The sequence below is a fragment of the Dromaius novaehollandiae genome, chromosome 1 (genome assembly GCF_036370855.1).
Source record: "Dromaius novaehollandiae isolate bDroNov1 chromosome 1, bDroNov1.hap1, whole genome shotgun sequence".
Lineage (NCBI taxonomy): Eukaryota > Metazoa > Chordata > Aves > Casuariiformes > Dromaiidae > Dromaius > Dromaius novaehollandiae.
Genome location: NC_088098.1, coordinates 53,721,493 through 53,734,297, shown reverse-complemented (window position 1 = coordinate 53,734,297; position 12,805 = coordinate 53,721,493). Strand labels below are relative to the sequence as shown.

General features: G+C 46.8%; 1 protein-coding gene across 8 annotated transcripts in view; it reads right to left on the bottom strand.

The window, feature by feature from the left end:
- Positions 1–12,159, bottom strand: part of TMEM184B (transmembrane protein 184B) — a 31,764-nt gene extending 19,605 nt beyond the window's left edge. For 4 of the 8 annotated variants that reach the window (XM_064512503.1, XM_064512510.1, XM_064512529.1 and 1 more), the window contains exons 1-2: positions 12,021–12,159; positions 3,259–3,470 (exon numbers count right to left, since the gene is read on the bottom strand). In XM_064512503.1, the coding sequence (XP_064368573.1) occupies positions 3,259–3,291 (33 nt within the window). In that variant the 5' untranslated portion in view covers positions 3,292–3,470; positions 12,021–12,159. Of the gene's footprint in view, positions 1–467; positions 694–3,258; positions 3,471–7,094; positions 7,183–12,020 lie in introns of those variants that run through there. The other 4 variants (XM_064512522.1, XM_064512515.1, XM_026102120.2 and 1 more) reach the window with 4 other exon arrangements.
- Between the last annotated feature and the right edge of the window lie 646 nt (positions 12,160–12,805).

Here is a 12,805-nt window from a genome sequence, read left to right as displayed (position 1 = left end):
CCCTCTGCTTTTCTGCACCCCTCACGTGTAGAGGAAACTGAAACAGCAAAAAACAATCAACAAGCATTTTGACCTGGTAAGGGTTAAGCATTCAGAAGCAAGGACACTTAGCTCAAGCTGTATACATAACCTTAATACTGCCCCCTTGTGATTATACATCAACTGCCTTTAATTAAACGATTATGTATCATTTCACAGCTAATCCCCTTTAATTTGCACAGTCATTGAAACTAGTAATTCTTTCCAGCACTGTGTTCTGAACCAAAATATTCAACCTTTCTTGACTGGGGGTCTTCTCTCCCCCCACCCCAACTCACCTCACCCATAAGCATCCCATATTCCTCAGGGTTGCCCCTGCACTACCACCCTCTGGTCCTCACCCCTCCCCAGAACGACTACACCACTCGCTTCCTTCACAGTAACCTGGCCCTAAGCCATCCAGTCTAACTGCCCTCTATACCACTTACTGGTTAGCCAGCTTTTGGCACCCTCACCATAGACCCCTGAGTGTGCTTCTACTCCAGGTGTCCCCAGAGTCTCCTCCAGCAACTCTCCTCCTCCTACCCATGCTGTTAAGGCAGCCACGCAGCTCATCCCTTCTGAGCCAGCCCAGTGTGGTCCAGGAAGGGTGGAGGGGATGAGAAGGCAGGTGCAGGGAATGTACCTCAGCCTTTAGTCTTGTTCCTCTCCTCCCTGTTGGGTCAAAGTAAGGGTTACAGTCCTCACATTGCTACCAGAAAGCAGAAAAGGTTTTTTGTTGGGGGGTGGGAGCAGGGGAGGAGAGACAGAAATATAGGCAGGGGAGACAAAAGGCATGAACACTCAGCCAAACTATCACGATGGGTTGGGGGGGGGCGGGGGAGATACCTTCCTTCCCTCCTGTACCTAGTCACTTGCCCTCACCTCTCAACAATCTCCCCTTCTGCCAGCATAGGGCCTGCAGTGTCACACAGTGAATCAGAGCTAGGAAGGATACAGGTTAAGAATAGGGGAGGGAAGCAAGGAAGAGACATTCAGTTTAGTTTTCAGCCACATTTGCTCTATATTCTCATCTCTCTCTTGAGAGCGAGAGAGCTGGCGTTGCAGGAGAACAGGACTGCTTCTTCTGACATTGCCACCTGCATGAAAACCTTGTGTGAAAATACAGCCATGGCCAGAGGAGAGTTTTCACACAGTTTCCATGCAACCCTCCCATCCGCTACTTTCCACATGAAGACAGTCTGAGGAGCCTGGTCCCCAGTTTGAGAACATCTGTTCTTCGCATCAGAATAGTCAAGAAAAAACTGCATGCAAAGTATGAAATAAATATTTACCAACAAAACAGATGACAAATTAAGCAACGGTAAAACACTAAGAAATATAGAGGCCACCAAAACATAAGGTTCATTTATCAGTTGTAAGCATCAGCTTGCAGCTCATTCTCCTTCACAGCAAAGCATGAAGGAATACTGTACTCCTGATTCTTCAGAATTAACATATACCTTCCAGACCAACTATCCCTTCTCATTTCCTGAGTCACGTACACCACTACGAAAATGACAGGAGTACAAGCATTGCACCAAATTATTATGAGGTTCTGGTGTATGCAAGAATCTGAAGTTGTAACAAATATTCTATACTGTATTTAGCAAATAAATAATAGCAGAGATCAATGGAGCCTTAACTAAGTGACTGGATTTCAGCTTATTAATTACGACCAGCTCAGACTGTTGGCTCCCTTTTTCCTCCAGAAAAGAGAGCATCATGAGCGTAGCCTCTGGCAACTCTCTCTACAGACCATGTTTCCCAGATGCATCTTCCCCACTGTATAATGGGACTCAAGGCCAGCACATCATCAGAAACAGGCTTCCAGAAAAGGTGGTGCCTGGGAGTAAGTCACAGCAAACATGCTGCTTTGACAGGCTACAGATTGAACAGCCTGGTGTAAGCAGCTTCCTTCATACCTGATGCAAGCAGTGCTTTTTTTTTTTTTTTTTTTTTTTTAAGTTTGTTTTCACTTTCAGGACTTCTCATGACCTATAGTCTCCTAATCAACTCACGCAGTGAAAAGAAGCTGGCCACCTACCTCCATCACACCAGGCCAGTGCCCCTAACACACCTTCCTACCTCCTCTCATATCCAGGGAAAAGGTCCTTACCAACACCCAAAAAACTATCTCCTATCCTCCTCTGAGTCTTCCTTCCCTCACTTTTGCTACTACAGCTACGCGACAGCTTGCCAATGCTTCGGCTGTTGGCTGTACTCTCTCTTACCGTGTATTCCTCCCAGCCGGCTATGTTTCTCTCTTGTTTCTTGCACATTTTAAGCTCTTTGGGACAATCATCCTTTTGTCCTCTACCTGTACAATCCCCACTACTGTGAGACACCAACCATGAAGAAGGCACTTCACATTACAGTAAGGCAAATCAGGGGCATTTAGAAATCTAAATTACTAATGCAATGCAAAATAAACTAATTTAACATGTACATTTTAAAGAGCTCCTTACTCTTCTAGTCATATCCCATTTTCTCTGTCCATCTCTTTCACCTCTACCTCACTGCTTCCATTTCAAGGGAGAGTAAAGTTACTTGCACACTTACTTTCACTCTCTGGAGTGCTCTCCAAAATGTCTCAAAGGAAAGCATCTCAATACTTCTAAATTTCACTCCTAACATTCCCATCTCCAACTTGCTACCTTGCTCCCCCCGGAGGTAACCTGCAACATAACATGTCACAAACAGGACCGAGGGAATGTATAGCCAGGACAGGCACTAAGCTTCAGAAATAGACCACAGACACAGAAAAGCACGCCTACGTAAACAAACTGGGCTTGCGGAGGCAGACCTAGGTGTATTTTGGCACAGTTGCAGGAAACTCGGATCAGCCGTTATGATTCCTTTGCGAGTTATACAAATTTCGGACAGTGCTCAGGTCTGCATCAGGGATATACCTGGCAACTCTAAACGCAGAAGGCAGGGATGACCCCCGCACTCCCAAAAAGCTGTAAAGGTGTTCCTGCCTAGACGCCATTACAAGGTATACACGTTATAGCAAGACAGGACATTGTACTGCTGTAGGGCATTAGCTTAAACATCAATCTAGCACTGGCTTAAAACTATCTAACAGATCTTCCAAAAGCACTTTAGGAGTATTAGGCTCTGCTTTCGATATGGGGGGGGGGGAGGCATGTGCTATTTATATCAAGACAGCTATCCTGATAAAAACCTAGAGATGCATAACGCTGTCATGGAGATCCTTGACAGGGAAGGGATACCTACCTGCATGGGGATCAGTTCTGTTACAGACACCATTCCAGTGTGAAGCTAACTGGGACATGTCTACATCACAGGAAAACACCAGTGCAGTAATTCTCTGACAGGAGCTGACCGTCATTCCTGCATCTTTTGGAAACAGTGGCCTTCTGTCTCCAACATTAACATGGCAGCTTCTTCCACCAAAAATACATTCAGAACAGTAAACAGCAGGGATTCTGCATAAGTGAAAACAAAAAAAAATTCATTTTTGGTCTGAGTCAATGCATCGAAAACATTACAACCAAGGAGAAGTTATTTTTACATTAAGGTAAACAAGCATAAATGCATAAAACTCATTCCTGGTGCAACAGAAGCAGCATTAGAGGAAGGAAGGAACATTCAAGCTTAGTCCCTCAATCCCTAGGGGTACTTCTGAAGTCAGAGGTATGTATTCAATCACAGAGTCTAGCAGAATCGGGTGCCAGTAAAAAAGGAGTGGGCTGCCTGCTCCGAGTAAGACCCGCTCCGTTACAAGGCAGTTGCACGCTGCTCACGACAGAGTGCTAACTTTGTCCTGATGTCAGTAGGAAAGGAACAGCGAGCGACACGATTCTGAAACAGTTCTCTGCCATCTGCAAATGCGATCTGTGTTTTTAAAATAGATCATCTCCTCTGAGGCTCAAGTATTTCATTCCTAAACTGCTGAGAGAGCAAAGAATGATACACAAAGCGATCCTGTGAAAGAGTCTTAGCAGCTAAGCCTCCTTCTGTTGTACAAGATATGATCTAAGAAAATACACACAACCTGGCAATATGGTTCTCTTGGAAAGCTACAAGGCAAGAAACTTCCCCTCCTTAAGACCTACTCCACACTTAGAGTAGTTTCAAATATCCATCGTACTTAACTTTGTTTCAGTTAAGACGCCACAAAATCATTTTCCACTCCACTCTTAATTTTATTCTCTCTCCAAGAATTTCTCTGTAAAATCACCCTGGTCCTAAACTCAAAAGGACCAATGCTAAAGTGGCATGTGGTGGATGATTAAAAGTCTGAATTTTCTGCATCTACTAGGATACGAGCAAGAGCTTCATATTAGTGAAAACAGAAGCTTTGTGATTTTCAGAATGTCCCCTAAACTTGTAAGGAGTACAAAAATGCACAATAAAAAATAATTCAAGGTTTATTTGAGACTGCTGTTTTAATATAAGAATGCCTTGAACTGCCAACTGGATCAGCTCCCTCCATTGTGCTAGGTACAGTGCAAATTCATAATTGATTTAAACTCTTTTAACCCCCAAAGACAGTACAATCAGTTGATCTAAGAAAAGGTAGGAAGGAAGGACGAAGAGAGTCAGGTCAAAATAATGACAGGATGTCACAGTGCAAGCGAGCCATTGGTGCAGCCCAACTCAATGATAACAATATAAGAAAACGAAACGCTTTTAAATGTATTACTTCTTAAATTGCTTTTGCTCTCAGGGGTGGCATCTAGTTTAGTCAGCTGTGAAATATAAAAAGGTCCCAATAGTGCATTCCAAATAGTGCTCTCCAAAAACATTTCCAAAACAATCCGAGGTAAGCGTACGGCCTGACAGCCAGCTTTCACTAGTGCAGCTCATTTACATTTTGCAATTCATGATAGATAAAGCCGTTCTAACCTCAAGTCAGTGAAAGTCACCCCACATCACACACTTCATACACATTCACACGTCAGTCCAAACATGAGTGAGTGTATTTACATGTGAGCAATACTGCGCTCAGCTAGAAGAAGGGCACTTAACTATAAGATTTACACAAACATGAAGCAATTGAATGGCAGCTGTCTGGAGCCACTGCACTTCATATCAACTCACTGCATAATTTCTCTCTCTGCACAGCAAATTCAGGCCCAAACATAGCTCTTCACAATGTTATTTCTCCAGAGGAGCAAATAGTCTGAATATTGAAGAGATTTCATCCAGTTAACATTTTCCAAACAGCTGTCAGTGCACACAGTAAAACAAGAGAAAAACATCACTGGGATATAAAAACAATGACTTGAGCATGAGAGGAGCAGGAAGACTATTCGCTCAGAAGAGGAAATGTAGAGGAGTAAGGCATCTAGGACCAAACTGCAGGTAAAAGCACACACCCACTAAGCCATATTCAAGGGATGAGCTGACGCCTACGCACACACAACAGCATACTGTACACACAAACAATTTAACCTTCAACAAGGCCATTCAACTTCTCATTTCAAGGAAATTAAACTCTGAGAATACCACAAAAATCTTATCTACTTCCAACACGCAGAGCAGACTTCTCCCCACCCCTTTTGCTAATCAACACACAAAGTCATACTAAAGGACAGATGCTTTCCACACCCTTTTAAAAACTCAGTATCAACAATAAAACCCTTTTACCCTGAGCCGTGCACTCTTCTTTCCAGAGTTTTTTTCTGCTCTATTAATTTCTGTTGTCTCTTTGTAATCACACAGCCCTCCTCCCCCCATCCTCCACCTCTTTTTTTCTTTTTGGTGGACTGACCCACATTGTAATATGTCAACATCCAGCATCCAGTCCCTTTTTTTTGGAAGGGGACAGGAAAAAGAGAGAAAAGGGAGGGAGGGGAGGAGAAGGAATATCCCCCAAACTTCCAGCCTCTCCTGTGAGAATAGGATCAAACACACTTGGGGCCATGCACTGTGTCCCTCTCCCATATTCCCAGCAGCCCCACTCCACATGAACCAGTCAAGCCCGCTGCTCCCAGGGGAGAAACACAGGAAGGCTACCAAGATGTTCCGCAAGGGGCAGAGGAGAAAGAGACAAGAAGAAGAAGGATGTCTTGTAAACACTTGTGTAAAGCATTACAGAGGAAGTTCGTATTTAATTTTCCAAATTCTCAGGAACAAAGTCAAGTCAGAACTTATTCCACCACCAATCACATTTATCCTTCCCTATTTCTGAGTGCAGAGACAGAGGAGACAAAAGTTTACAAGTTGTCACGGGTATAAAGTTATTCTAAGAAGCAGCAGAAGTCCAAGTATGTAGCAAGATCGAAAGGCATTGGACTTGTGGTGGTCACACATGAAGTTAGTCACGGGGTTCTTTTCATATTGGAGCATACATTTCCACACAGCAGCACACAGAACCTATCAGATCAGATCCAAATATAAATTTAGCAAGCAAACATATCACAAGAAGCCAGACATCACAAGCCTAGGCAATCGTGCAGTGATCCATATGAGGGAGACAGCACATCTGACTTCTCCAGCAATGATTCTCTGATGCAAATATACAGCAGTGATGAGCACTACAGAAGTAAAAACGGTGATTCTCAACATAGCACCCAAAGTCTATAAAGCTATTACTCACCATGAAGCCATTCCGTTATTGCTAAAACATCTGATCTGTTTTGTACTCAGGACATAAGACACATATATCCTCTTGTTAATTCCCAGAATCACTGGGTCCTAATTTCATTACTCCTGTTCAATACTGCCTCCTTCAACACTGTCCTCATCCCTGGTAATGCCATCAAGAAAAATAACGATTCAACAGATGTAGACTTGTAGAAGCAAAATTAGGAGCTTTGTATTCCTGGACTCCTGCAAGGAGAGAGTTCCTTCCCACAAAAAATGCCAAGCCCTAGATGCATCAGCATTACACTTTTGCTAGTTAAAGAATGAACGCAGGTACAGCACTTCTTTTACCTTAAAGGTTACTCTGGAAGCTCAGAGGCAGAAAGTGATTCTTGGAGAAGGAAACCATTCTCACTCTTGCTGGCTAAAGCACAGTAACTACAGAAAATATCACTGGGAAAAACCTTATGCCTCCTCTTCTGAAGAAGTTACACTGTGAGTGGCTAGAAACAGCTTACCTTTTCCTGCCTCAGCACTGAAGACCACAGAGGTTTGCAGAGAAGTTGCAAATACCAGTAGAAGCTGACAGACACCAACAGTTACTAAAACACAGCTCAAAGTGATTCTGAAATCTCCCCTCCCCCCTCCCAGACATCAGAAACACCAATGCCTTTGCTCTGTACAGAGTGGGGCACACCAAACATCCACCCCAGAGGCTGAGTAAGGGAATGCATTAAAAAAGAAAAAGAAAAGACAAAACTTCAACACATTTTTTTCAAATACTGTAACATTAAATTATCCAGTTGGATGAAGCTGCCTAAAAGGGAATTTATGTGAATAACTTCAGCTTAAAACCCTGCTATCAAATCAGTACCCTCACACAGACACTGGGACAGGGGAGTCTCAGTCAGGAAAGCCTGAAGAGGGGAACAGGTCACTCCAAGCCCCCATAGGACAAGGAGCTGCAAATAGCTTCATCCACCATTAAACACCCTCTCCTAGCAAAACTGTCATGAACAGGCAGACAAGAGGTGATGAGCCATGGAGAGAAATATACTCTCTTCTAATCTATCTCATTAGGTGACTAGTTGTCCAGGCTCATTTCAAGTAACCTGGACAGAGGAGCAGCTGCTTACATTGCTGCTGCTCGAGCTCTATCTGTGCTGGAGATGAAAAAACAACTGCAGGCTCCCAAGCAATCAACTCAGCAGCCTCCAAAAGCATCAATGCCATGTTTTTAAAACCTTGGGAGGAAAGAACAGGCAGGCAAAGTCAGCTTTGAGGATATTATTTTAACTCATCCCCTTCTCAAAGCCTCACTGCTGCACTAGATAACATGCTGCAGTCATTTTCTTTGCTGAACCTCAGAGACCATTTCCCCCTCTCTTTGCCAAAGATTTGATCAGAGGCCAAATGTACAACATACTCAGGCAAAGAGGAACAGCTTTAGCTTGGAAACAAAAAACTGAGATATTAACACCATCTCTCTCTGCTCTTGGTGACTCTCCATGATACAACATCCTCAACTGGCTGATCCTTTCAGGATCATTAGATTCCCAGGTACTGTGACTGTAAAATAATAACAGTGGTATCCAAAGACTTGAAAGGGCGGGGAGACAAATATCTGGGCACTGCATGGGTTAAAGGACATTCACTGCTGCAGGTAGAGCATGGCAGTTATTTCCCTTCAATTACACCCCTCAGGGGCTATAAAGGCCAATGTCATGCCCAGCAGCAGCAAGGTTCTTGAGCAGCTTGCCTGCATGCTGCACTGTCCCTGGGCACAGTTTGCCCTGTTGCCTTCCCAGCCACTTGTACTACAACAAACAAAAATCCAGTGGACACCAAGCTGATTTTTAAGGACCACAAAGAACCTGTACTCCAGTCTCCTGCCTCTTCCTAGAAAAGGAAGGCACTTTGAGGCTCCTGCAGGGTGATGGGGTAGCTGACTGCTTTAGCTGGCAGAATTTCACCTCCAAAACCTTCCCAGGGGATTGCTGCTCTGAAAACATACGTCCCAAAATTAGTCCATGACAAAAAATGCTTTTCCAAAGGGTAAAATATGATAGTCTTTGGGCAGGAAGCACCGTTACTTTAGCTGAATGTTTTAATCCATCTCATCACAGTTTCAAGCCACTTTCAGAGAACTGAGTATTTAGGTATGGTTTAACGCCTTGGCAGGAAGCTGCTCTTCCACCACTAGCAAGCAAACCCCGAAGAGTTTGGGAAGAAGTCAGAACAGCATGCACTCCTCTTCGAGCAAAAAGATGGGCAAATCAGCACACAAAACCAAAACAGAACGCTGTTCTCTAAAACACTCAAATTTTCCAGGAACTCAGAGAGTGTAATGCATTACAAGCTCTAAAAGGCAGAAAAGCTTCTGCCCCTAGCCCTGAATATTCCATACGCAGCAGCCTTTTGCAAGGATAGCTAGCAGCAGCTGTACACTAACAAACCTCTGTAGCACAGAGGTTAAGTGCAATTTCTCTCTGAGGCAGTACTATACTCTTCATTCTGCAGACAGCCCAACCTGTCAAATCACCAGCGCTTTATAACCTTGGTTTCCTCAGTATTTGTCTGAAAAGCATGTGAAAAGTAGTCACAGCAGCTGCCTTAAGAACTGACAAATCTGATTTTCAACTTAATATTTTACTTCAACTTTCAACTCTTTGTACAGTGTAACACTGAGGTCTGGAAGCAGCCATGGCCAAATAATATAACTCTCTCAAACAATTTTCTGCTCCTACCAGCTACTGCTGGAAGAGTTCAAAAATATCCTTTGAGCTGCCGGAAACTGAAGCAGACACTTCTGCTAAGAGGAGGAGGAGGAGGAGGCAAAAAAACCATCTCCAGCATTGCAAACGTAAGCCAATTAAACACAGACCCAAAACAGGAGGGAGGCAGGGTGAAGGGTAAAATCCATCACACAGAATTTAAAGGGCCGTTGTCTTAACGTGATTATTAAAAGTTTTAGTTAAGACTCAGCAGGAAAATTGGGTAGGGAAAGAGACTGACTTTTTTTTAAAAAAGTGTTTTGAAACTTATATTAATTATGATTCTGACGGAAAACAAACAAACAAAAAAAACCCTTCCTTTATTTCACAAGAAGAAAGACAGTCCTAATCTCACAACTGCACATCCCAAAAGCCCACCTCCCCATCTGCTACCGGTTCACAGTCCAACAAGCTGACAGAGAATAAGGCAGATTTCTTGCAGGATTCTGTCAAAACTTTAGAGGGAAAGCATCTCAGAATGCTTTTATTATGCCAAATCAGCTAATTGTAGTGAAATTTAGTTTCTGACCAGCCTATATACACCAAGGAACCTTCCCCTTCCAGCTTTTACATGTCCCAAAGAGACTGACAGATAGAAGTTTCAAAAGACACCTGGGTGACTGAAGCGCACTCTTCCCACTGCCCCGCATTTCCCAAACACAGCTTGTTCAGCCCCCTGAACTGACCTTAGGGACCTGAGTAGAATACAAAGAGCAGCATCTTCCCATACCAAACTGATTAGAAATGCTGAATTTGGTTGCAATGCTTTCTCCATCGCTTTTAAGCAAGACCAAATCACTTCTGCTTCAGATGTAGAGATAGCCACCTGCTGCATAGGCTTCACTTAAGGCTTACAGCACAACCATAACAATGACGGTATTAAGTACTTAGAAACTGCCCCACTAGACCAGAGCAGACACACACCTCATTTTCTTGTGGACAATGGTGCAAAAAAAGCCTGAAGTAGGCCATTGTGGAATATCTTGACCATGAGAAAACCTCTCCCTAAAGTCCTATTGTTTAGTACTTAGCCCACATCCTAAAAGTGGGAGAGCTATTTTTTTTCCCAAAACTACTGCACAAATTCAAGCCTTTAGTATAACAAAACTGAACAACATGAGTGTTTCTACAGAAATCTCTGATGCCTGTTACAGACACTACCAAGCTCTTGGGCTTAAGGGTATTTTCCAGCAACACAAGTTCTGCGGAACAGTAAAATTTTGTGTTTAAAAAAAAAAGCCAAGTCTTTGTTATCAGGATGTATGTTTTATTACAATTTCACTGATTGCTCTCTTTTTGTTATAGGATAGAGAATTGACATTTCTATTCATCCTGTTAACCTTCTCTCTCTATTGATCATATTCCTTTTATTCTTCTGTTCAACTGAGATAAACAGTCTTCCCTCTGGGGAAGTTAGTCCGTGGCTTCGACAATCGCTCCTGTTCAAGATCTTTATATGGGAGAACATTTTCAGACTTTGTACAAGGAGGTTCCATCTTCAGTATTTCCTCTAGATTTCCCACTTCTCCTCCTCCCACTCTTGACAGCTTCACTGTGTTCCAAGAAGCTTTCACAGAGCTGTCCCTGAAATCACACAGGTCCCTTTCCTGGATTACAATTCGTAAAATCCAGCAACACATGCACTCTTCCAAATTCCTCCTTCCACTATGTGTTGCAGCTGCCAAAACTGAATTTCCCCTCACAGAGCAACTGAAATCTCAAACCACTGCAAGCATCCAAACAAGACTGATCCTCACCTGCAGCGAGGAAGCACTCAGCCATAGCAGTATTTTCCTTACATACCCACCACACCAGCACATACACGCGCTGCCCAGCAGCCCCCAGGGCAGAGCATGCAGCCCGAGCCAGGGAAGGTAAAGCGTGCACACCACCCTGTGCCCACCATCACGCTGGGCTGGGCCATGCTGTGCTCTCCTCACCAGCCGTGCCCCCAGCCTGGGCCCAGGCCCAAATCCACCTTTGCATGAAATGACACACAGCTAATGCCACTAGCTGGGACGACAGGGCACAGCTCAGCCCACTGCTCACAAGCGAGTGACTGCTGCGTGGCACGGTACAGCGCAGCACACCTGGGGAGGGGGGAGAGAGCGTGCATGTGTGTGTGTGTGCACATGCACATGTATGTTGGCAGGGGGGCACGCTGGAGCAACGCATATTTGGTGAAGGAGAGTGGGGGGGGACAAACCAGGAGAAACTGGGGGGGGGGGCACACTGGGGCAATGTGTAGGAGGTTGTGGGGGCCTTATCAAGGGCACGGGGCAGGGGGGAAAGCTTATCAGGGCATTGTGGGGGGGGCTATCTAGGGCCTTATCAAGGGAGATTGCGGGGGGGCCTTCCTCGGGGAAATGTGTGCGTGCATGCAGTGAGGCCCTACTGGATTTTGGGGGGGGGGGGGGAAGTGTGCACAGAGAAGCGAGTTATGGGGGCCTTACGAGGGGGAGCCTTACTGGGGGGGACATATGCGGGGGGGGGCGCTGTAGGGGCCACACTGTGGGGTGCTGGGGACCTCACCAGGGTCGGGGCTTAGGGGCCCCGCAGCGGGCCCCCCCGCGCCCAGTCTCCCCCCCGCCCGGCCCTACGGCGACGCCGGCCTCCAGCCCCCGCGCAGCCCGGCCCCACGGCCACCCTGCCCCCGCCGCCACGTCTTACCTCCCGCAGCCTCCCCGCGGGCGCGATCCGGCCCGGCCCGGCCCGGCCCGGCGGGCTCCGGCCGGTAGGCCCTGCCCCGCGGCCCTGCGGGGAGCGGCGCTGGGGCGGGCGGCACGCGCGGCCCTCAGGAGCCCATGACGACGCCGCGCCCCCAGCCCGGTCCGGCCCCCCCCACCGCGGCCGCGCGCCCCGCGCTCCGCGCCTGCGCCGCCCACGCCCCGCGGAGGGGCGGGGCCGTGGGAGCGGGGTGATGCAACCGGCGGGCTCTTAAAGGGGCCACGCGGCGCCCCTTCCCCCCCCGCGGGGGCGGCGGCTGCGCCCCACGCGCATCTGCGCCCCATGGGCCTTGCCACCGCATCGAGCGAGGAAAGGTCGCACCGCAGTGGCCTGGCGGGACTCCAGGAAGGATGAGGTGGCGCTGTGACTAACAGCAGCGTCACGCCGGGCCCTGCTGGCGTGGCGGCTCCGAAGGTTTCAACCCACCCACGCGTGGGGAAGCAGCCGCTCACGCCCCTTTCCCCCCCACCCACCCGCGGCTGCTGGTCCCGCAACAGCGGCCCTCCTCGGCCACAGCCGTGGGGGACGGAAGTGGGAGCAGCACCGTGGTCCACACAGGGCATCCGCTACCTCCCTGGCAGGGGAAGACCTCGTTTGACGCCTCCTTTGAAGTATCTTGGAGACCTTTTTTTTTTTTAGCCCCAGGAGACCAAACCGGTTCCTGCCCCTTCTCACGCCACGGCCGGTGCCCACGTCAATGCCGCGGCTCCGTCCATCCGTCTGGCAGC